Source organism: Ctenocephalides felis, unplaced genomic scaffold (assembly GCF_003426905.1).
Source record: "Ctenocephalides felis isolate EL2017-DRISC unplaced genomic scaffold, ASM342690v1 CF-g0.4_SCAFFOLD_03573, whole genome shotgun sequence".
NCBI lineage: Eukaryota > Metazoa > Arthropoda > Insecta > Siphonaptera > Pulicidae > Ctenocephalides > Ctenocephalides felis.
Genome location: NW_020539727.1, coordinates 9,967,284 through 9,993,966, shown reverse-complemented (window position 1 = coordinate 9,993,966; position 26,683 = coordinate 9,967,284). Strand labels below are relative to the sequence as shown.

General features: G+C 26.6%; 2 protein-coding genes across 5 annotated transcripts in view; both read right to left on the bottom strand.

The window, feature by feature from the left end:
- The window catches only part of LOC113389071 (calpain-A-like), a 609,920-nt gene that overhangs the window by 144,108 nt on the left and 439,129 nt on the right, over positions 1-26,683 (bottom strand). The window lies entirely within an intron of this gene.
- On the bottom strand, positions 1,238-20,718 carry LOC113389250 (calpain-B-like; the record flags this gene model as incomplete). Its single annotated transcript, XM_026626304.1, has 13 exons — positions 1,238-1,375; positions 4,897-4,939; positions 5,769-5,920; positions 6,675-6,773; positions 6,842-7,005; positions 7,065-7,155; positions 8,830-8,989; positions 9,058-9,239; positions 9,379-9,547; positions 9,613-9,747; positions 10,983-11,170; positions 12,488-12,661; positions 20,692-20,718. Coding segments are annotated over 13 exons (1,722 nt in total), but the record flags the coding sequence as incomplete, so codon positions are not given.

Here is a 26,683-nt window from a genome sequence, read left to right as displayed (position 1 = left end):
TTTGTAAAACACAGATTCATGTAATAGTAAGATTCACATATAACGTATTACTTCTCTCGCAAAAAGGGTGTTAGAAAAAAAACTAGAACTTTGGTCTAACTCAAACAATGTTTTTGTTATTTTGTTATTTTTTGTTAATTTTCATAATTTTTATTCATTTGAACTTTGGAACCAGAACGCTAAATAGCATTTCTTTAAATACAATTAAAAATAATGACTAAAATTTCCCAGTTTTTTAGAATTACGACAATTTGTTTAATTATGAACTTAATAAAGTTTTAAAAATTTGTCGACTTTGAAAGGCCTTTATTTAAAAAAAAAATCACCAAAGTGCCTTGAAAAGTAACATTAAAAATTGGCCATCAGGATTGTAAAATAGTTTTCCACGGCTTTTCGCCAATTCTGTTCATAATGTATTATTTTTTATATTAAAATAAAAATATATAAATTTTCTTAAAAAAAAATTGTAAACACAGATTATGTAATGAGAAAAATTTGCATAAAAAAAGTATTACTTCATAAATAATTTGTTAGAGAAAAAACTAAAATTTTGGTCTAGCTTTCTAACAATTTTTTGGTCATTGCAGTTAATTTCATATAATATTATGATTTATTCCATTCAAATGACATTTTTAGAATCATATATAACGGCACAATTGCTCCAAGTTTTCTACAATTTAGACAATTTGTTAAATTATGATTTTAATAAAATTCCAAAAGTTGCAGACTTGAAATGCCCTTCTTTGAAAAAATTTTACAAAAATGCTTTGGCAAGAGTTAATAAAAATTGACACATGTAATTAAATCAGTCTTGTACAGTACCGTTACTTTCATTTAAAAAAAAAAAAAAATCATTATAAGTTCCATTCACGTGCGTTTGTATATTCAAAAATTGTTATTTGGTATTTAATTTAAAAATACTTTTGTCAGATGAATGTATCTTCTCTTGCAAATTTTTACCAAAACTTCGTTCTTGAAGTATATCCATTCAAAACCCATATAACATAATTTTTTTCATAATATCAAACATATTTATATTACACAATTTGTCAAATTTATGCAAACACCTCTTTTAAAATTCACCAAAATCTGAACTGTTTGTTTCCGAACTTAAAAACGATGCAAAACATTCTACTTCATCAAGAATAAAACTAAATATAGATATCTTGTTATCCACTTCTACCAAATCTAATTTTTATTATCAAACAAAAAAAAAAAAATATTTTCTTACCGTTCCTCATGGAATAATCCAAATCTCCTTAAGTTCCATCCAGTCGACTTCCTGGTCTTCACCAGCAAGACGAAGGAAAACTGGTACACACCTGTCATCAGGTCTGGGCTGGTCAGGTGTTGGTTCAGGTTGAGGAACCACGATCTGATGTTTTGGGAAAAAATTGAAGAAAAATTAGTATTTGTGGTGATGAAAGCAGAGACAAAAAACAGAACACAGAAAACAAAATAGTTAAAAACACATCTGAAAATTATTAGGTTGTCAAATATCTCCCTTCCCTTTTTTGTATGGTTTATAATACATATATTTGACAACCTATTTTTTTGGACTGTGGAGTAATAGGTCAACTACTATGTACATCAGAATGAAATTTTGATGAATTTTGAAGGAAGATTAATGAAAATTATTAGACAAAGTACTAAAGTATTAGAATTTACAAGTTGGCTAAGATTGGAAATTGATTGCTAAAAATGTCAATTCACTTGAAATTTGAATTTAGCTGAAATTATGAGCCTAGATAATATCAGAATATAATATACATAAAAATGTAATGTCTACATTATTATTGCTGAAAGCAGCTGAGATGTGCCAGAAATTAAAATAATATTGATACAGTCAACTGTATATGTTTGGCAGATGAAATTATATAATTCAGTTTAATAAATAACGCAATAAGTCCAAATTACTTACATATATTTTTTTAAACTTATGCATGTCGCATTTTGGTTTACTTTACTAAATTATTTTACAATACAAAATAGATCTACTTATGACTTGAAAATTTTTCTGATTTTTTTGATCTCAAAATTTTAGGTTTTGTTCAAAATAATTTAGTTTCCAAGTATATAAATCTACCCAAAATAAATCTGTATACAAAAAAATAATATTAAGAGCAATTTATAAATATCAATAATTATTATCAATTAGTAAATTTTTAACACAACACCGGTTATCAAATTTTTGTTAATTTTCAAATAGGTAATTTAGTATTAATTTTATTAAATATAAACCGAGACCAGGATTATTCTGTTAAGTACTTATATAATAATTAGTTCATATAACATTAATACGCAACTTTTAATTTTTTTTTTAATTAATGTGTTGTTGAAACAATTTTTTATAACAAGTAAATACATACATAGTGTTAATTTTTAATTCTCTGAATACAATTTTATAAAATCCACTTAAATGATTAATTTATAATAAATTTAAAAGTTCACTTTTTAATTGTTAAGAAATATTTGTTCAACATAACACACATGGGCTTGATCGAGGTAAAATCTTACATACTTATTTATAAGACATTATGTAAAAATTTTCTTGAAATATAAAATATTTGTCAATAGAATAAACATATGAAAAATCTCAATTTAAATTTAACACAAGGATAATTGACTTATCCTTGTTTATTATGAAAACTGAACCTTGTACTACTCTATATACATTTACACAGAATCTTGCAATATCTTTTTAATTTTTTTTTAAATTTTCAGGAATATAATGTCTTATAAATAAGTCGTTTTTTTATTTTTTACTTACTTTATTAATACCACCATTATAGTTATCTCCAGTCGCCTAAAAATTATAATGTGAATATAATGTGATACAAGCGGACAGATACATGCCAGAAATCGTTCGCATAGTGACATTACATAACAGGGAACATAGATTTTGATCAAGGAAAAATATATAAACCACGTCAAAAAAGTTGCTTTAAAATCAATAATTAATAGTAAATGCATTGCAACCCAAAGATATTCCATAGATTTTTTTTTTTGAAATCTACAACTGTACAGTAGAAAAGCTAGAAAATTTAGGAAAAAACTAACAATTTTGCAACGAATGCAACACTTTATGATAATTAATAACCGTTTATGAAATATTTCAATCACCTCTAAAAAGACTTCCTAAATCGTCTAAAAGATGACTTCCTATAATGTACAGTAGTACACTACTAATATTTAATAAAAATAATTTAAGTTTCAATTTCAAAGCTCCAAAGCTCTCAAATGAGTCAAAATTAGAGTAATAAATTTCAATTAATTTAAAATTAAAACGTTTTCTTGTACCCTTGATCAAAATGTATGTTCCTTGTTAGCAATTAAAAGAAAATGTTAAAGTAAAATTATATTTTATGCATACCATAAATAATGGTTAAAGTTAGTCTTTGTTTTGGCCATGATAAAAATGTTTTTTGATAATAAAGTAAAAGACAAAATTTTATTTTAAAAGTCAACGTTATGGATAAAATTTCCCATAAATTGAAGATGACTAATGTGGTACGATAATAAAATTTAAATATTTTTCAAAAAATCGTAGATCAACTTCTAAATAACAAAATAATTGAAAATCAATGAAACTTCACCATATAATTATTTTTTCGTTATTTGAAACAAAAACTATTTTTTTTATGTAAAAAACTGAATAAATGTTTTGAAATTTTCCAAAAATCTAAGATGACTAATGTAGTACGATAATAAAATTAAATATTTTTCAGAAAATCGTAGATCAACTTCTAAATAACAAATTATTACTTTTCAATGAAACTTTACCATATAATTATTTTTTTTCGTTATTGAAACAAACTATATTATTTTTATGTAAGAAAGCTATTTATAAAAATGAATTTAATATGAGTGTGAAAGTTGACCTATAATGATATATATTTGACCAATAATTCCAAATGAAACCTGAAAATTAAAGCCAATTAGTAATTTTGATATTAATCTGCATATATTTTTTGTTGTATTTTTCTTGTTTTAAGTGTTTCTGTTTTCAAAAATATATTTCGCAAAATGTCTTTTTCAAAATAAAAATAGGAACATCGACTGCACTACTATACCACCTTCAGCATTCCAAAAATAAAAAATCTACGAAGCAAAAATTTCTCAAAAAATATACGTAGCGCAAAAATAAAAATCTCGACAAATAAAAAAAATATTTTGTTTAATTTCTAAACTATCTACTATTTTATATACTAAAGTTTCTACTACCGTTTCTGCTATTTTAAATATTATTAAATATTGTCATATGTTTCTGGCTAAATGTTAACATTGTGATAGGTTTTTAGTCCAGAATTTTTTAATTAAATATTTAGAATAAAAATGTATAATAAATATTAATATTAAATATATATTAACTTGGATTTGCAAATCGAACAAATTTAAACAAATTAGTTTTGTGCCTAGAATTAAAATAAAGTCTAAAATAAATTTTTGTGAATAGTTTTACTCCGATAATTTCAAATTTTCTGAACTGAAAATATATTTTCGAAAAAGAATCTAGACGAGAAAAATCATTTTTTAAAAATTAAATTTGAAAAAATCTGGATTGTAAAATGTATTTTGCAAAAAAAAACATGTGTACTTCAGAAAATTTAGAAAATTTCAATTTAGTCATTATAATTTGGACCAAAAACAAAAGTTTAAAAAAAAATTCTGGACTACAAAACAAAATCGTAAGAGATTTCGTTGTATTAATGTGAAGAATTATTTTTTATACTAAATTTCTAGTAGCATTTGTGTATTTGGTGTTCAGTATCAATTTAGCAGCAATTTGTGTATTCGTGTGGTTTTTAGTTGTAAGAACCATTGATACGACCAAGTGCAGTTAATATGATATATAGATATGTCTAAAAGTTTGAGAAATACTGATGAAAAACTCACCCTGTCGTCGATTTCGCCGACGCCGACTTCCTCGTCATTTTCCCTGAAAGAAAAAAATCACATTTAAATAATATAGATGAAAAACAATTAGTAAAAATTGGAGTCAAAATCACACAAAATTAACGTAAGATCAGAAATTTACTTATTGAATATTATAATATTTTGAAATTGATCTGAATTTTAACACTCTTATAGCTGTGAAAAAAATTGTTCATAATTACTAACTATAATTAAAATATAATTTACGTAATTCTTAACCAAAAAAAGGAGCCATTTGATAGTTCTACAAATGTAGATCTCTACATGACTAACTCTATTGTTGATAAATTTACTATATATTTTTAAATCTACATTAAACTTTTCATTTATATTCCTTTAAAAATGTTCAAATTTATGTACGGTCCATTTAAATTTCTAGAAAGTTTAAAATAAAACATGACCTAAAAAATGTTGACAAACACAGATTTACTTTAATCGTCTTTAATCCAGATAGAAATGTAGAATATCTACATCCAACAACAAATTAAAGGAATAGATATTTATCATTGGCAACTTTGATAGATTTTTTCTCTTTCATCGATCTTAAACCATACTTTTATCATTTTTAATATATGGTTCTAATAAAAAGAATACTAACAGATAAAAGATTTATGTTTTAAAACTACATACCAGCATACATAATATATGCTACAAAATACTAACCTTTTTCAGAACGTTCCCGAAAATCTAATAATGTTAAATTTAATTTTAGCATGACATACGAAAAACATTAAGCACTAATAGCTGTTAAATTAATTTCATAGCCATGACTAAATTTTTTATGAAGCAATTTCATTAAACATAAATTATTATATATATATATATATATATATATATATATATATATATCCATTAATTTTACGTACTCCATGTGATTTTTGTTCTCAGAGAATACTCTCAACAAAAATTCTCCTTCCTCGTTTGGTTCGAAAGTTGAAGGCACAATGCAGTAAGTACCAGGTGGTAATTTGAAACGGCAGGAAACCTGGGAAAACATTATAAAAAATTAATTTAGATTTAATTTTGCTTTTAGAAAAAATACTATGAGGTTATTTTATTCAAGTCCCAAGTTTGTATCTTACATCCATCAATATTTTTGTTATAAAAAACACTTATCAAGAGATTTAATTTAATTTTAGTAATGTTGTTCTGCTATATTTCACAGTCGCTTTATTTATGGTTTTGAAACAGCAAACAATTCTCATCTACGTGGCTTCTCTGAAAGGCCACCCAATGGCTGTCCAAACCTTATTTGATAAAACTATCAAATTATTACAATTTCCAGATAGTAATGATATTTTTAATTTGATTTAGCAATGTCTGTATAAGCTATTGTCTAGCAAAAATAGATATCACTACTGTTTAATATCAGGTTGCCTAATGAGGAAATGAGTAGTTTTTTTTGACGTTTGTTAAAATAAAAATTAGACAATTTACTTGGTATAATGATAGAGTACTTGGTCTTAATAAACGTACTAAACCATTAAAGTCTTACGGAAACTGGTTCAATTATAAGAATTATTGATTTTTAAAATTTGCTTTTAGAAAATACTCCTAGTTAACGTGTACGTTTGTTTTCAATTATGTGTGATAAATTCACTCGAAATACTTTTAATCACTCATAAATTAATTTATTTCTTATTGATTAAGTTGATTATTTACATATATCGGGAAGTTCATGCAACTTGCCTCAAAGCAAAATACCAATACCAACTAGTTTATTGATTATTTTTACTTACTTCTCTTAAATTAATAAATGACTGCGATCTAGCTACTGAAGCATTGTATTTGAAGAAGTTGATGTCCAACGGCCTTGGCATACGGTTGGGATCTCTCAACTACCAAAAACATACAAAATATTACTAAAAACCTATGATAAATAATCGCCAATTATCAATAATCATACATGATAGACTGCAAATCCAATTGTCAAACATTCCATTCCCAAATTCCTTCTGGACCTCCTATTTTTCTGCATAAGAGCTATAATGACTGTACATTTGCCTTCTTCGTCCTCCTCGTCAGGCTCTTCGAGAGTGATTGTGTATTGTGGATTGTGCCAGAAAGTATCTGAAAAAAAAAAATTAGAATTATATTTTGTTGATTAACGAATTTATTCTACAACGTACCTAAATAATTTCTGCATCCACCAGCTGTGACTCCACGTACCCATTCGCCTTCAAATGTGGATGTCTCCCACTTTTTCTTGCCTTGGCTCAACTATAAAGACACCAAAACGTTTGTCTTATATATAAAAATGGAGCTCTCAAACAAATGATTCGGTAAAACTCGAAAACGGCTAAACCGATTTGGCCAGTCTTATTCTTGAAAAATTCGTGCTAATCAGTAGGTTGTCGGAAAGGTGAGATATTATCTCAAAATCGCGTAGAAACTTTACATTTTTAATCTGAACATTTTTGTAGAAGCGTAATTTGAATAAAACAATGAACGGTGGCTAATACGTCAAATGTCAAACGTTTTGAACAGATGATGTTCAATTATGTTTAATAGGATGTTTTATGTGAATATTATTTAATTATGATTAAATTGTAATAGGTACTTTTGTTCGAAGTTATATTTATACACAAAAACGTTATTGAATGGATCGCAAGTGTTACTAGGAACTCAAAATATCAAATTTTTTGAAATGTTAATGTGAAAATGCACTTTTTGGCATATTTTTCTCAAACACGATGCTCTGAAAGATCTCATTTGTATAATTATATACTCATTGGTACTTATAAAGCATTTTCTAGTTATTTTTTATTTATGTTGTTTGAATTCAGAATCTAAATTTGGTATCGATCAAAGGGACATTTTGTCGAACAACATTTTCCAAGTTATAATTTCCCAGAATTTATCGAAGAATATATAGAAATATATGAAAGTCCAGGGTTAAAAAGATCCACCACCGATGGGTCAAAAACGAGTAAAGTAAAGTATTGTTTAACAACAATAATTGAAAGTAGAGGGAAAAAGATGTATAACCAGCTATAACCTTGATTCTTATGACTTTGCTATCGGGAGATATACAGTTATTATTTGAAAATCCATAATAAAAGTATTTTCTTCCGTTGGTAGTTTTTTTAGCATTAATTAAAAATGTAATTACTTTGTAAAATACCTTTAAAATTAAAATAAGACATTAAACCTGTTTGCCATCTGGCCGTTCCAAGTTACTCCGCGCCTATAGGATAAAAATGACTAGATAAATTTTTGAAAGACGGAAAAAAGCACTTTTCCACAAAGATGAAGTAGCTGGCAGTTTTATTGAACGTAGTCAGATAATTGTTCGTTTGAAATGTGTTATTTGTTGTGATATAATTGGTTTGATTTTTATAATATAATTAATATTTGCTCAAAGTCAAATTGAACCTTTGTGCTTCGCCCTGCTCTACATATATACTTTTTATTAAATTTACTTTAATTCATCGAATGTTACTTGAAACATTTCAAAAAGCAGGCCAAAGAAGAAATACTTGATTTATTTTCTATCTCTCCTTGCAGAAATTTGAAAATTTTTTATAAACTCAGTAGTATTATTTTCAATTATATAGAAATCCAGAATCCAAAAAGAATCTGAAAAACTTGAAACGTAATCAATAAGTCGAAAGACCAAAAAAGACTTGGATTGGATTATACCATGTTTTCTATAAAAAGTGTATAAAACTTCCAGTTTGATTGTATTGACAAAATATAGAGAAACTAGTGGGGTTTATTGTTTTTATAATACTTCATTGTATATAGCATTAAACAATAAATCCTTATACACTTGAAGTATTAATATTTTTTATTCTCTAGAAATTGCTTAGAATATACCTCACTTAGCAAAACAACGTTTGCCGAGTCAGCTAGTAAATAACATTTGTTGGACTAAATTTGCTCTAGTAATACCTTTTCCTCGCTGAGAGAATCAGGGCTCAAGTTGCACATCTCTATTCTATCAAATCTTGATGAGAAGTCCCTGAAGGACATCCAGAACTCACCATCCATATCAAATGTTAAACCGATTTCTTCTTTTACATGGGGTGGAATAAAACGCCATTCAGGAGACCTGAAATAATAAAAGATTATGAGATTCAACAACTTGCAATCAATGGTCAATTGTCTTTTTCTACTTACTGGTCACTCCAAGCTCCAGTCCATTCAGCTTCATTACCCCAAGGATTTCTCAATCTCAACAAAGGAATTTTTCCGGTAGAATTTGGAGTTTCAATGTCTACAAAATGGACTCTGGTCACAGAATAAGCGTGACCCTTAATTAGACCTTCTGAGGTCTCTGCTTCTAGTACGTTTGGATCAGGCTACCAGAAAAAAATAGATAATTTTACACAACTTCAAGATACAGATGAAAATTTTTTATTAGAGTTGATTATGTGTACATGTGAGAAAATCGAAAATGAAAATGTCTTCAAAAATAGATTTTCTTGGTTGACTTCTTACCTCGATGCTGCATCCCATCAACGAATTTCTCTCATAGGCTTTTAGCAAAATTTTGAACAAATTTGGAGGAGCTTCGTTCAACTCGTACATTTCAGTAACACCTCCTGTGAAATCTTCCATGGCTTCACAAGTTGAACCTCCTTTTAGAGCTTCATATGAACCATGCAATCTATAAAAAAGAAGATTAGTAATAAAATAGTAAGAATAGGTTTTTGAATGACTATTAATTCTTACTTGGCGTAAGCTTTTTCGAGCAAGGCGCTCCAAAATTCATTTTTCTCGGTGGAGTGCAAGAATACTAATTCGCCTCTGTAAGTAGGCAGTCTGTCGTCTATGACGACATCGATCCATCGTCCATACTGCCAAAATCTGGAAAGAAAAACAATATATTTTGAAATTTTTTTGAAGAAAAATGAACCAGGTTTAGATGATTCTTTTTACTCCAAACTACAGGTAAGCTATTCTATAGGTTATATAAAAAACTGTTGAATGCAATTGAAAAATAACAATAAACTTTATAAAAAAATTAAACTATTGGAGCGCATGGCATCGTGCTTTAAGGCAAATTGCTGGAACTTCCCGTACCGTAATTAATCACTCGAAAATAAAAATAATCAGACAATAATTGCGGTGACGCGCCAACCAACTGAGCTATAACGACATGCTCGCGCACAACGCGTGAATTTCTGCAATTTTTGCTCTGTATCTTCGAAACGGTTGGACCTGCCTATACAAAATCAGTACGTCTCTACATCAATACGAATCGAATGTTTTTAGAAACATTCAAACCGGCCGATTTGTTTTCTCAGAACCTGTCATTTTTTGCATTTTTTGCTCCGTATCTTTGAAACGGCTAGGCCTGCCTCCGCCAAAAACTGATCAGTACGTCCCCTTATCAATAGAAATCGAATGTTTTTTGAATTACTCAAATCGGTTGATCGGGAACACCGTCGACGAAAATTTGTATCCACACACATACACACACACATACATCTATTTTTTAAAGGTATGCCAAAGTATTCTTTGAAACGTAAAGATATATAAAAATTTTCATTTTTGATTTTTTGCGATACTATAACTTACCATAAGAAAAGTTAATAACGTCTATTTAAAAATTGTATCCAGATATCGTAAACTAAACAACAGTGCTCAATACCCAAAAAACTTATGACAAAAAATACTTTCGATATTGACAAAAAATACGCGATATTGACCGATTAAAGGCGATGACTGATTACACATCTTTTGACCCCTACTTTAAAATAACATGCATTACTGAGATAATAAAAATAATCTGGATATAATAAAAATTATATCTAGAATAAAAATCCAAACATTTGCAAAAAAATAAAAAAATTGTCAATTTTTCTCGTAACTAAAAATACACGTAATGTTTGGTGGGGGAGGAGGGTAATATTGATTATCACCACGTATCACCAAGGGGGAGGAGGGGTCCAAAAATTCTTGAAAAATCGATCATGTGATTAATGGACGTCCCTTTGTGTATTGTATTTTTTAACGATACTATGTATTTTAAAGTAAGAACCTTACTTGTTTTCAAGATAATGATGATGATCATTTTCCCGATGGCATTATCGACTTACCTAAAATGAAATATACCAGCATACTGGTCAGTAAAGCCTTGATCATCAGGTACAATACGGAAGAACAATTTGGAGTCCAGAGTCAAATTGGCAACAGCAGCCAGGAGCCAACAATCTCCCAGTTCTCCTTGTTGGACGTCGAAACGGGAATAACCTTCCACAAATAGTTGAGGATCATCAGTAAACTCCTGGATAATCAAAAACAAATATATATTATTTATGATTAATCCAATAATAAATATAAATCTGTACATAATCCTTTACAAGAATATGACTTGGCAATTGCACAAATTGTAATAAGTTAATGATATCCAAATTTGAATAGTTGGTAACCAGAGTGGACCATCCCACAAATCAGGCAAAACTAGAGAACCAAAAAAATTAATACTTTAAGTGTATTTTAAGTGACAAGTTTAATGTCTTATTTTAATTTTAAAGGTATTTTACAAAATAATTACACTTTTAACTAATGCTAAAAAACTACCAACGGAAGAAAATACTTTTATTGTGGATTTTCAAAGATTACCGTTTATCTCCTGATAGCAAAGTCATAAGAATCAAGGTTATAGCTGGTTATACATCTTTTTCCCTTTACTTTCAAATATTATTGTTAAACAATGCTTAACTTTACTGGTTTTCGACACATAGGTGGTGGACATTTTTAACCCCAAACCTTCCGATATTACTATCTATTCTTCGATAAATTCTGGGAAATTATAACTGCGAAAATGTTATTCGACAAAATGTTCCTTTGATCGATACCAAATTTAGGTTGTGAATTTAAATAACATAAATGAAAAATAATATAATCTAGAAAATGTTTTATAAATACCAATGAGTATATAATTATACAAATGAGATCTTTCATAGCACCGTGTTTGAGAAAAATATGATTTGCAAAAAAAAAGTGCTACAACGCCAAAACATTTAAAAAAAGTTGATATTTTGAGTTTCTAGTAACACTTGCGATCCGTTTAATAACGTGTTTGTGTATAAATAAAACTACAAACAAAACTACTTACTGCAATTTAATCATAATTAAATAATATTCACGTAAAACATCCCATTAAACGTAATTGAACATCATCTGTGAAAAACTTTTAACATTTGACGTATTAGCCACCGTCAATTGTTTTATTCAAATTACGCTTCTACAAAAATTTTCAAATTAAAGATGTGAAGTTTCTACGCGATTTTGAAACAATATCTCACCTCTCCGACAACCTACTGATTAGCACAAATTTTTCAAGACTAAGACTGGCCAAATCGGTTTAGCCGTTTTCTAGTTTTAGCGGATCATTTTATCGAGAGCTCTATTTTTATAGATAAGATGTAAAAATCAAGTAAAGTTATGTAAATATAAATAGTAAGTAGTAGACCAAATTAATTGGACATAACATAAAAACATTAAAAAAATAGCAACGTATATTTGGGATGGTCAACTCTGGTCACCAATTCTCCATTTGTAATTTACTTTCTCGTCAATTTTTTGGATTTTTTATTACCATTGGTCGGAGCCATTGGAAATGTCTATCAGGTCGTTTGGAGAAGTACAGGGACGAATCTTCTGCTGGAAAATCGGGGTCCTCGAATAAAGTTCCACTGTTGAGACATTGTTCACGCAATTTGTAGAAATCCTGGACATCTCTTGCACGGGAACCAGAAGCTTTTTCACCCAACTGGAAAAAAAAATTGGAAAAATTAATTTTAATTGATTAAATATTATACATTTCCAGGAAATTTCGATTTCACCATTGACTGCTCAGGTAACCCTGGTTGAGCTTTCAATTATTTTTATATGAAGTTTGTTCAAATGTTCATGTACTTTTTATACCTATTATAGTCATTGTACAGACAATATTATTTAGTTTAACAAGATTTTTTTTTATTATGTTTTGTCAACGGAGAAGGCTGCAATCACTGCAGCAGTGGAGGACCTTTTTTCTTTGGCGCCGCCGGAGATTGCGTGTCATTTCAAAAATATTTAATATTTTATTTCAAAAATTTTTCTGTGTATTCTCAAGACATGTATAAATATACCCGTAAATCTTTTAAATAAATAAAGACTTTTAAATAAATCCATTCACTAATTTCTATTATTTTTTAATTCCCATAAATGACATTTTTTTTAGGTTGTCACACTAGGTATGTCCTTTAATGTAACAAAATACACTTTCAATAATAGGATTATTTTTATAATTTTTACCATATAAATACCATATAAATAACTCTGCCATCGTGAGTTTTCTGTACTTTTTCACATCTAATTAAAGGCTTCCAAATTTTAGCCTCAACAATTTCTTCTTCTTCAGGTACAGTTTCAGAATAATCATACAAAATATTTTTAATATTATCTCTGGATTTATAATTATTGTTATTTATACTTTTAATAATATCACTGCGGCCGAAACGACAATTTAAATTACGTTTTTGCAAATTTAAAACTCTAACAGATAAAATTTCAATTTTTTTTGGAACTTGTTGACGATTGTGGACTTCGTGAACTCCAAAAAACATTTTGATAAAATAAATAAATTATGGTTAAAAGGTATATTTTATTCTAAATAACTTAAACTAATATAATAATGTAAAGATAACGAATGTGATTCATATATGAATCTTTGTTAAGATTTTTATTATTAATTATTTTTTTCTTTCACAGAAAACTTCAACACTATTTTTTTTAAGACAATATTGACAATTAATAATATTTTTTAACCTTGTGGCAACACAAGAATTTTATGAACTTTAAAATAAACTTTTCACAAAGAATTTAATTTTTAAAAATTAAATTTTATATATAACTAAATATAGATTTTTTATACAAAAGTAAAAGTCGTACTGATTTTTATGATGAACTCATATTTTTCACAAGTCTGTCATATCACATATCAGCAAAAAAATAAACCAAATCTAAATATTTTTTTAAATTGCACCATAAAAGCTTTTGATGATAAAATATAACATTTTACGACAGATTTGGGTTCAAATTTTGAAATAATCTTATAGATAACTCTAACAATATATAAGAACAAATAACAAAGTTAATAAAAACCAATGGATGGAGTATTTAATAAAAAAAAAAAATATATTAAAAATCACAAGCAACTTGTATATCAATCATATTTATGAAATTTATCTGTATATTTAATTTTTAAAACTAAAATTTAAATTTGAAATGGTTATAAAAATAATAATACATTCTATATTAGATCCAGTTAGGTCAATTGTTTTTAGTAGTAAGTATTATATATTAATTTTAAAATATGTATTTGCAATTTTTGGATTTATACAAATAATTATGTAAATAGGCAAAAAAATGATAAAAATAATAAAAGTAAAAATAAATTAATAACTAAAATATTAGGTAATGAAATGAACACATACCAAACTAAAAAAACAGAAAAATTTAATTTATTTATTTAAATTATTTTATAATCTTTTTCATGATTTAAATATTAATACATTATCAATAATAATATTAATACTAAAAGAGAAAAATTATCATTAGTGTTGAAAAGCATTTATCAAAAATAAACTCATCACAAAAGGGGAGTGATGTGGCAGCACAAATTGGTAGTACAAAAATAAAATGAGACATTTACGAATTTGTAAAACAATCAGAGATTTTAATACAATTTAATATTTTTCTATTATAATAAAAACACATGATTTTACAATACAAGATTAAAAAAAATTGCAATTCCTTAAAAAAAAAACATTTTCAAGTTTGAGGAAATTTCAAAATCATTTGAAAAAAAATTAAAATTCTGGTTTAATTATTACAAAAGTATTTATCAAAAATAAACTTATCACAAAAGGGGAGTGATGTGGCAACACAAATTGGCAGTAGAAAAACAATATAAGACATTTTCCAATTTGTAAAACAATCACAGATTTTAATACAATTTTATATTTTTCTATTATAATAAAAACACAGTTTTAGAACACAAAGTTTCAGAAGAATTTTTCGAAATTCCTTTACTTAAGAAATCATTTTCAAGTTTGAGGAAATATTAAAACCTCCAAAAAAAAAAATGAAAATTCTGGATTAATTATTACAAACCAATGAAAGGTGCTATATATTTTTATTAGTAACTAAGATTTTGAATTGTTATTAAATGCTGAAAATTACTTTGTATTAGAGAAATATATAAATAAATTAGTTCTAAGGTAAAAGATTTTTCAAAAAGTTTCATTATTTGAAAAATCATATTCCATAAAACTACACAAAAAAATAGTTTTAAAAATATTATATACCATAAATATAATCCTGCCATCATAAGTTTTCATTAATTTCCTACTTTTAGTCCTTAGAGGAATCCAAACAGTTTTATTTGCAGTCAGTTCATTTTTATCACAATCATTACTAGACTTTTTGTAATTATTTTTAAAATTTTCACTACTAAATTTATTATCAAAATTTTGCTGATTATTAAATTTTTGTTGTTGAAATATTTTGTTACTAACATTTTGTTTAAAGTGTATTTTAGGATGAACTTTCATTGATCGAAACAGAGGTCTTGAAATTTCAAATTGGACACATGGTATATGAATTCTTTCCATTAAAAAAATATTCATATAAAATTTTGAATGAGAGTTTATAATTTTTATAATTAACATAAACGAATTTAGATTTTAATATTTATTTAAACAAAGAGTTTGAATTACTTTAAAAGCTAAAGATTAATTTATAGATTTATTTGTAACTATTTATTAAAAGCAACGAATTATTTGGAATAAATCATGATTATTTGGTTTAAATTAATATTTTTTTATTAAATTTTGTATGAGCAGAGTAATTAAAAATAACTATGAAAAAATTATTTAAGTTCTTGTATATTATTTTACTTCACAAATGCTACTACCAATAAGCATTAATGTAATGAGAACTTTTTGAAAAAATAGGAAAAATTGTTCAATTACATTCGTATGCAATGAAAAGTAATTGAGTAAATTATAAATAGTAATCACATTAATGCATAGACATGTATAAGTTTATGTATGGTATGATAAAATAGTGAGGGAGCTTAGAACAAAATAATTCATAAAAAAGCATAAAAAGGTAACGTATTAGAAAAACAATTGTATAACTGAAAAGCGTTTTTATTTATTGTTTATAATTATTACTTTTATTTTTGATTTTATTATAATTGTTTTCATAATTTAATTTACAGAGAAACTCATTAATAAAGAGATGTGCAATTTCTGAAAAAATATAAATGTAAACAAGTATGTTTATAGCCAAACACAAAATAATAACAAGTATGTTGAAATTTTATTTTACAATTTATGAACAACAGTAGAAAATATTATTTATGGACAACAATTAGTGCCCTATAGAAATAAATAAAATAAGTCGATAGTAATAAAACATATTGCTTTAGTAAAATTTTAGCAATGAAGACTATTATTATATCTGTTAATTTAATAGTTTTCATTTATTGTAATTTCAATGCGTTTGTGAAAGGTACTATAATTAAAATATAATGTTTAAACAAAAGTTTTGATATAAACTTAATATTAAATTTATTATTTAGCTGAAAATTATGAAATGGTTTTAATTGATGCACGATGCTCATATGATACAGAATGTGGAACAAAATGTGGTCGTCTGAATTATGAAAATTATAAAGGAGAGTGTGTTCAGGATCCAAAAGATTTTTTGTCACGTCGGTGTAAATGTAATATCATTTATATATTATTATTATATTATTATATTATATACGAGGTCTGTTCAAAAAGTACCCGGAATTTTCGTTTTTTCAAAAAAATATTTATTTATTCGTCTACATTAATGTGGTCCCCTTCAAAGTAGTCCCCCCCAGATATAATACACTTATGCCAGCGTTTTTTCCAATTTTCGAAGCACCCTTGATATTCACTTTTTGATATGTCCTTGAGCACTCTCAGCGCTTTTCTTCAATCGAGGAAAACCGCCGTCCTTTCATGGGTCTCTTCAACTTTGGGAATAGGAAAAAGTCACACGGAGCCATTTCTGGTGATTTTTTCCCCTTTGCAACACTTTATTTCATTTTTTACGCAAAATTTAATACAAATTCTTTGACTTTTCAATTCTTCCATTGTAAAAATCGCCGAGCTCAGAAAAACACGTCGAACCTTAGCGACTACCACAGACAAAGTAAACAGTGAATATAGCTGAAAATTTCATCATACTTTAGGGGCATGTATACCAACACAATAAAAAAAAAATTTTGACAATCAGACACTCCAGACCCGCGAAATTTAATTATTAGTAATTCCGGGTACTTTTTGAACACACCTCGTATATATATATATATTAGGGTGGTCCTTAATATGGACATTGTCGAATTTTTTTGTCCCAAGGGCTCAAATGGTTCCAAATTGATAAAAAACAATTCTCTGAAAGTTTTAGCTCTTAATATTAACTTTTAGATAGTGCACAATTCAATCAAACTTTGTATGGAAATACTATGGAAAAAATTTTGAAAATTAATTTTTCTTCATGTATAACTTAGCGACAAATGAATTCAAAGTGAAAATTCATCATTTTTTATTGAAAATTCGACACTCTGCAAAATTCTTGAAAATTTTTTCATGCTATTTTCATACAAAACTTTGAATGAATTGCGCTCTATCTAAAAGACAATATTAGAGCTAAATAATAGAGCTAAAACTTTCAGAAAATTGTTTTTTATCAATTTGGAACCATTTGAGCCCTTGGTAGCAAGGCAATTCGAAAATGTCCATATTAAGGACCACCCTAATATATATAAGGGCGGGTCGATTCAAAGGTCACTAAGGCACATATGATTTTCGGATTTTAGGGATCCAGACCCAAGTATAAGGGTTAAATTTTGAATTGAATTTTTCGAATTTTAACCCTTATTTTTGGGTCAATATCGGTGCTTCAGAATTCATGTTAGAGGTATGTTTTTTTCAGCAAAGTATCTTATTAAAGATAGTATTCAAAGTATGATTAAAAATATTAATTTCTCAATATTTTTATTATTGACGAACATGATAAAAAAAATTCATGCAATTTTCGATGTTGGAACTAATTTTTATTAATTTATTATTATTAATAATCGCCTTGAAAAAAATAAATACATTTATAAAGAAAAAAACCCAACGAAACAAAATCGAGAAATGTAGACTTTAAAATATTTGCTGAATCTTGTTTCATTTATTTAAGCTCTTTTACTATTAACAAATGTAGATCTTCCTATTTACTTCTTAATACTTATAATAATTTAATTCAGATTTGTAAATCAAATTTAACTCTTAAACAAATGTTTCCATTTTATTTTTATTTCTTGTTTTTGACCCTCAGGGCAGTTGTCAATCTTAGTTTAAATCTTTGGACAGCTTTTTCAATTACTTGATTCACCTACTAGATCACCCATACATGACTTTTTGATTTTAAATGTGAAAGAAACTGAAAACTGTGAAGAAGTGTTTTTGTTTTATTAGATTTCATGTCTTTTCGCCTAAAAATTAATTTTCACATTATAATATTATTCAGGTCTACCGAAAAAACCATTGACTACAGTAAGATTGAAAAAATCATGTTCATACAAGAGTGAATGCCAAAAAATCTGCAAAAATCTTGGATATTCAGCAGAAGGTGCGCAATGCTCTAACTTTGACAACTTTACAAGAACTTGTGAATGTAAGATTTCATAAAATATTAAAATATCAACAATCAGCCATAATAAATGCAAATAGTTTAATGAAAATTAAAAATTAATAATTGGTCAATATTTTCCACAGGCCCATATACGAAGAAGTAATACCAATATTTGATAACATTCTAATAATGTAACAATTGAGAAATAAAGAAATTTCAGACACCAAAGTTTTAAATTAAAAATTCGTTTTATTGTGCAAGTTTTTAGAAATTTTTAAAGTTTTATCAATATTAGAGACTCAATTTGTTATACATATACTTATAGAACGTACATTTTTCAGTAACTTCAATTTTTTTTACAAAGTTTTGAAGTAAAACTTCTTGAGGCGCGACTAGGGTGTAACTCCGTACAAATGCAACGGAAATAGCGTTACGTCCGAACTGTACGTCATTCGCTTTCGATGAAATCATTTCTGTACGGGACGATTGTGATTGGTCGTCGATGTATGCGTACCGATATCGACAAGGAAATCGGCATTGATAAATAAACATGTTAAAGTTACATAGTAGTACAAATCTTGATTTAATAAAAAATGCCTGAATCAGAAGAATCTTATTCTGCTCCTTGGAAATAATAAAACAAATTAAACATTTGTGCTGTGTACTAAACCAAACGTAAGTTTATTAATTAGAAATTATTTCTATATTATTCGTAGTTTCTATAAATCTTCGGAGTTAATAAAATGAAAAATATTTTTAGGCAAGACAGATGTTCAAAGAATGAGATTATATGATGGTCAGCCAAAAAATAAAAAAAAATACAAGCAGTCAATGAATGTATGTTAATTTTAATTACATGAAGTTCTTCAAACACAATTATTGCATGATGAGTGAAATTGTGAAAACAATATTTGTTTTGGCGTTGGTTTACATAATCCACTGTGTGAACGAATTATGTATTATTTACTTTACTTAAATTTTGGTATTTTTACTAAAATAAATTAATGAATTTCGTAATACATGTTTTGAACAGTGCAAAAAAAATTTCTTCTATTTATTGCACAATTTCATAATATCATATTTCAATACTTAGTTTTTTATTTGATAAATAATTATTAAATAAATAAATAATCGAAAATCAAAAACATATATAAAAAGTATTACATATTTTGAACAATTTCAATACCATTTGCATCATATCATAGTTATTTATATTTAACATCCAAAATGCGAAACGTTTTTTGGCTCAGTTTTGTGATATTATTATCAAGTCTCATAGATGGATTATATGCCAATTATGGTAGTGTTTAATCCTTATTTTAATAAAAAATGATATATCTAATATTGTTTTTTTTTTTTAAAGGAAGAGTTCAAATTGAAGATTACACATGTTCAAGCCATAAAGATTGTGAAACAAAATGCGAAGAAAGTGGTCTTTTAAAAGATAATGCTTGGTGCTTTTCGAAAAATAAGCATTGTATATGTAAGTTTGAGAATAATATATATTTTTCAAATTTTATTGCTCTCAGGGGCTTAAATGTCTACAAGTATAACACTTAAAAACTTGATTTTCTAAAATATGAATGAATTTTAATTCTACTTCTAAAGCAAGTAATTTCATCACTACATATGAAGCAAAAAATGTAGATCTCAAGAGATTTGCAGAATCTGGTTTTATTAAAATTTATCTTATCTGAATAAACGTAGATTTTCTTTTTGAAAATTGATGCAAGCTTTTTTTGAACTGGTTTTTATTGTTGATTTCAATTTTCATTAGTTACTAATTAATTGAACATTCGATGAATGAAAATAATCAATACTTGTTTCGAATAATTTCAAATAGATTATTACATACTGCAAACTTATAAGTGCTCTTTAAATTGGGCGACGAGCGTATTTTATAAACAACTTATGTGTACGATACAAAAGTTCATTTTTTTAAATTTGATTTTTTTGATAATTTAGAAATTTTTTGATAATCTTGAATTTTTTTCAAAATTTTGAAATTTTTTGGAATTTGAAAGAAACATTTCTTCTAAATAATTTTAGAATTTTAAAATTTTAGAAAAGATTTGATTTTTTTTTGAATTTTCGAAATATTCTCAAATTTTTGTAAGGAATAATTTTTTTTTCAAATTTTTCAAAATTTAGTTTTATTTTATTTAACGTCTACTCAAGCAAAAAGTTTTTTGAATTAATCTAATCGGATAATCCGTTCTCTCAAAAACTGCATAACCGTTTTTACACCCTTTGCGCTCCATACCTCCCAAACGGCAAAACTGCCTTTTGCAAAAACGCTTCGCGATCGAGCACGAACCGAATGATTTCTCAATTTTATAAATCGGTTAATCCATACTGTCGAGAATGTCGAGTACATTTGTTCGATCCATATAAATAAACTTCAAAATTAAAAATCTTGGTACGGAACCCAAAAAAAATTACACTTCTCTATAAAAACTGGTTTAAATTAACAAATCTCTATGAAATATCTGATAATTTGATGTACATATGTCCAATGAACATTTTTGACCGCCAAATGGCACTTTTTTAACTTATTTTTATTGAGAGTGTATAAACGCTGGACCTGCTTTCCCAAAAATTTAATCAGTTCTTCATCTTGTCAATACATGTAAAATGTTTTTTGAATTATTCAAATCGTACTCTTCGTTCTCTCAAAAACTGAGTTATCGTTTTGGGTACTTTTTGCCCCATATCTTCGGAACGGCTAGACCTGCCTCGGCCAAAAACTAATCAGCACGTCTCCTTATCAATACGAATCGAATGTTTTTTGAATTATTCAAATCGGTTGATAGGTGTTCCCGAAAATGTCGACGAAAATTTTGATATATAAAAATTTTCATTTTCGATTTTTTTGCGATTACTACGGGAAGTTAAGTTCCTTATCGTAGATTCTTATTGAATGTTGCAGAAATTTACTGTAAGTATATTTTTTAAAAGATAACTTAAATATTTAAACAAAAAGTCAGCATTGAGCACTAAAAATGTTAGTGCAAGATTTCATTTTTATTACTTTAGATATATTTACATTTAATAGATTACAATTAATTTTTAATTGAAAATTTGCTTTATTTTTTAAATACATACATTGATTTTTACATAAAGATACAAATTGTATATACCTATTCTGGGATTACAAATTAATAGATTACAAAGATAGACGATCTCAAAAGATTTTAATAAATTTTAGGTAGATATAAAATAATTGAAAAGCCGAAGAAAACAGAGTTGGTAATAATCGACAATATATGTATTTACGATACAGAATGTGTACATAAATGTCATTTTCTTGGATATTTTTTGAGAGGAGCCAAATGCGACTTTGACAACACTGGCATTAGTCCAAAGAAGTGCAAATGTAAGTGAATTAAAAAAAACTATGTTATTTTGTTGTCTTAACTAAAACACGCAAAAACAGAAACCAATTAGTGTAAAATACAAAGAAGTTTTTTCTTCGTCAGTTTTTGACTTTTTCTAAAAAAAGTAGTTTTTAAATGAAGACTTTTCGTTAGTTTTTACTTTTGACAATACTTTCAACTCGCTTTTTACTCCTTAAAGTCTAAAACTCCTGTTGAGCCTATTACTGTTGTTTAAAAAGTGGAATGCAAAAATTGCAAAAGTTCACAATATATTTACAAGAGAATGAACCAACACATTTGTAATTCGAAAAACCCAAATCAGTTTAAGACCATGTTTTCGGAACATGTCATTAGTTTAAACAAACTTTACTTTCAATAAAAATTGTATTATTTTACATAAAGTAAAGAATGTTGACCTCAGAAAATTTGCTGAATCGATATTTATCTTTTTAAATCTGCTTTGCGTTAATAAACGAAATTCTGCTCTGTTAGTACATGACTCTAATTATTATTATTTTTTTAAAATAATTCTTCAAATCTTTGTATTTTGTTTGTATATTGGATGGTCTAGTTTACAAAAGACCATCCAAAAATTGTAATTAGTAAATTAGTTAGGTTATATATCAAAATAGTCAAAAATAGTACTATTCATGATACTATTAAATATATAATATAAAAATTCTCCATCACATTTTAGGTCCCCGAGTAGAAAATAATCTGAGGGTTCAATTATATGAAAAATGCAGAGACATTCATAATTGTCAAAATGCATGTGATCGTCTTGGATATTCCAAGAACGAGACGAGATGTGAGTCTCACAAGAATGTTAAAAGATGCAAATGTTTGAAGAAACCTCAATTAAATGATGTACCAAATAAAAAAAAAAAACAGTTGTACCAAGAAATAAAATATTTTGCTGCTGAAGTTATAACTTTAATCTGATAATTTAGAGATTATAATGTGTCGAGGTAAATTATGCTCGTGTTATAAAATATATATACTATATTTTTTAAAATAAATGGTTTCTCAATATAAAATGTACAACCTCAATTTATTACAAATATTGAAAGGTGTATTACGAATATTGAAAAGGTAAGTAAGACATTTGGGAGAGATTATCTAGCTGTTTATTGAGACAAGATTGTATATGAATTGTTATTGTAATATTATTATGACAAATATTTATAGCCAATAATAAATATTCGTTACTAAAATTTCAGTGTTAATTTTTATTATTGTACATTATTTATTTATTTAATATGATCATTATAATAAATAGTTTTAAAAATTTAAGTAAATTAAGAAACTTATGTGTAAGTTATTATGTATTTTTTATGTATAAATATTTTTTCAGATATAATTTTAGAAAAATTGATTTTGAGTCAAATACACATACAATACATTCAATATAATACATACAATACAATTCAGAAAATTGTAAAACAGAGAAGTAAAAACTTAGATTCCTTCTAATGATGAGTAAAAAATATTGAGCCAAGGAAATTTTCAAATAAGTTTTTTTTCTAAATATTTAAATACCTGCTTAGGTATTTTTTTTTTTAAAAAAACAAGTATTATTTTGAATTTTTTCACTTAGCCAAGCATGTTTTTTTTTGGATTTTTGGTGCTTAAAAATCCATTTCTTACATTTATATTTACAAAACAACTTACATTTATTTTTACATCATTGTCCATTTTAATTTTTGCATCCTTGTTTTAGATTATCTATAAAATTAATGAAAAAAATGGAAAAAATTATATGGCTAATAAAAACATAATTTTCTAAATTATTGCAAAACATTCTAAATTATTTTTATTTATATTTATATTAATATTTATATTTATATTTCTATTCTACGGATTTCCTTGTAATTTCTCAAATTAATACGTTATTTAATAGTTATTATATTATATTAATTAGTTACGACATTGATAGCTTCACCATCCTCGAAATTCACTCTGGAGACATATTTTTTTGGCCAAAAATTTTTGGAAATAACCGATAGAACCAATGTTGCAAAGTGGCCCTTTGGCTATAAAATTGCCATAATTGACAAGATTAATATGAAACAATTATTTTGTATTTCCTACTTAATTTTACCGAAATCGATTACTTTTCACAGATTTTAAAACTGTATGTATAAACATAAGTTTTCGTTAGACAAAAAATATCATCACCAAGAAATCGTTTAAAAAAATCATAAATAGAACAACTAAAAAAACTAGGTTATTTCGCACTAAACAATAATGAACTTTAGTTTAATAGGTTTTAGAAAAAATCTATTTTCAGCTAGTTTATTCTATAGAAATTCTATAAATAATATAGCAAATTTCGAATTTTAGACAGTAAAAAATAAATGAATTGCAAAATACAGAGTGTAATGACTATAAATAATAATATATACAAGATCCTGAAAACACAAACGTACAAACGAAAATTCAGATTTATTTTACTTTTCATTCTATATATATACGAGTATATATGTTCGCGTTTATTATTTAAGTGAAAATATGAAATCGCCAAGAAAGTTTTAAAAAAGTATCAGTGAGACTACAATTATCTCCAAAATACTTATTATCAAAGTACCAAAAAAAATTTAATTTTATTTTAATAAAAAATTAACTAAGCTCTGGTTTTCTAGAAAAATTGCATTTCCATCTATTTTGTCTTAATTTTCTATCTGCTGCTATTATTATTTAGGCAAAACTTTGAATTTCTGAAGAAAACCTTCAAGCAAATCACTGTAAGACTAAAAAGTTTTAAGCAAAAAAATGTAATATGCTTTTGAAAAATAGTAGACAAAACTTTGTCTTCAAGTTTCTGAAAAATTCTATTTTCAAAAAACTTTTCCTTATCAATTCTATTTGCTGCGCATTTATTGTTTCATTAGGCGTGTGCAGTGATAAGGAACTTATATTTGATTTAGTACTTATCATATTTGCAATAGAAAATCCAATGACTAATATCCTGTCTGAATAGATACTAATTTAAACTATTTTCTATAGCAAAATCATGTCAGTTTACACCAAGACTAGCTCTGGAATAGACATTTTACTAAAAACTAGTTTTCAAGATTTGGAAGTTTCAATTTCCACGTCATCATATAAGTTGATTTGCTTTTGGCAAGGTGAGTCGAACATAATTTTACTGAAATCTATTAATTATTTTAAGAACAAGTTGTTTGGTATTGCTTTTTCACCATTATAATATTATTCCTTGCAATTTAATAGTATACGGAAATGTTCCTTTCACTAACAAACTGATTTAATCTTTGTGTTTACTTTGCCAAAATTGGACTGATTCGCGAAATTACTTAAAATTTGATCTTAATTTTCCGAAACTAAATAAAATATATTGATCAAATTTTGTCATTTAACAAAGAACTCATTCCATTGACAGTGCATAATTATTTTGGACTAAATACAGTATTATTTTATATATAAGATTAACCAAAACCACCATGAACAATATTTGGTACTTCGTCATCTTGGCAGTTCTCATGAACTTGGTGAATGGAGATTTTGATAGACCAGGTAATGTAAATTCCTGATACTTCTTTGATCATTAGCATAATAATATTAATTATTTAACTAAATTGTTATCGTTTGACAATAATTATAGTTCAAGATGATGTAATAGTCACTGATGTGGATTGCACTACAAATGAGGAATGCCAAAATTTATGCCAACAAGAAGAATATGAAGGATCTTCAGGACTTTGCTTTTCGAAAACCAACAAAAATGCATATGTAAGAGTTATCATTATATGTTTATTATCAAAATATCCAAGTCATTTTAAAAAAATCCCAATTGAACATTATTGGAAGTGATAGTCAACTTTTTCGTGACAACACGATTTTTTTAATAGCTAGAAGCACAATATAGTGTCTTTGTCCTAAACAATTTGTCACGAGAAAATTTGGTAGATTATTCACCATCAAATTTAAGAACAGCATTTTTCTTTTCAATTTGACGATTTTGGTAGAGAAGTCGTAACAATTTTCCATAACTCCGGGTTTTCTTTAAATAAAGTGATGATTTACAAGAAATGCCAACATGATGTTTTCTAAATTGTGTTTTTGTCCTAAACAATTTGTCACGAGAAAATTTGGTAGATGATTCATCATCAAATTTGGGAACAGCATTTTTCATTTCGATTTGACGATTTTGGCAAAAAGTCGTAACAATTTTGCATAACTCAAAGTTTTCTTTAAATGAAGTGATGATTTACAAGAAGTGCCAAAATGATGTTTTGTATATAGTGTCTTTGTTTTAAACGATTTGTCACGAGAAAATTTGGTAGATTATTCACCATCAAATTTAGGAACAGCAATTTCCTTTTCGATTTGACGATTTTGGCAGAAAAGTCGTAACAATTTTCCATGACTCAGAGTTTTCTTTAATTAAAGTGATAATTTGAAAAAAGTGCCAACTTGATGTTTTCTATATAGTGTTTTTGTCCTAAACACTTTGTCACGAGAAAATGTTGTACATTATTTACCATCAAATTTGGGAACAGCATTTTCCTTTTTAGTTTGACGATTTTGGCAAAAAAGTCGTAACAATTTTCATAAGTCAGAGTTTTCTTTAAATATCAATATTCAGATAATAGACGACAGGAAAAATCTACATCAGGAAAATCAAAACTGGATCAAATTGTTCTAGATTATTTCACATATTTGTTTAAAGATGTTCACAATTGTCAACAAGT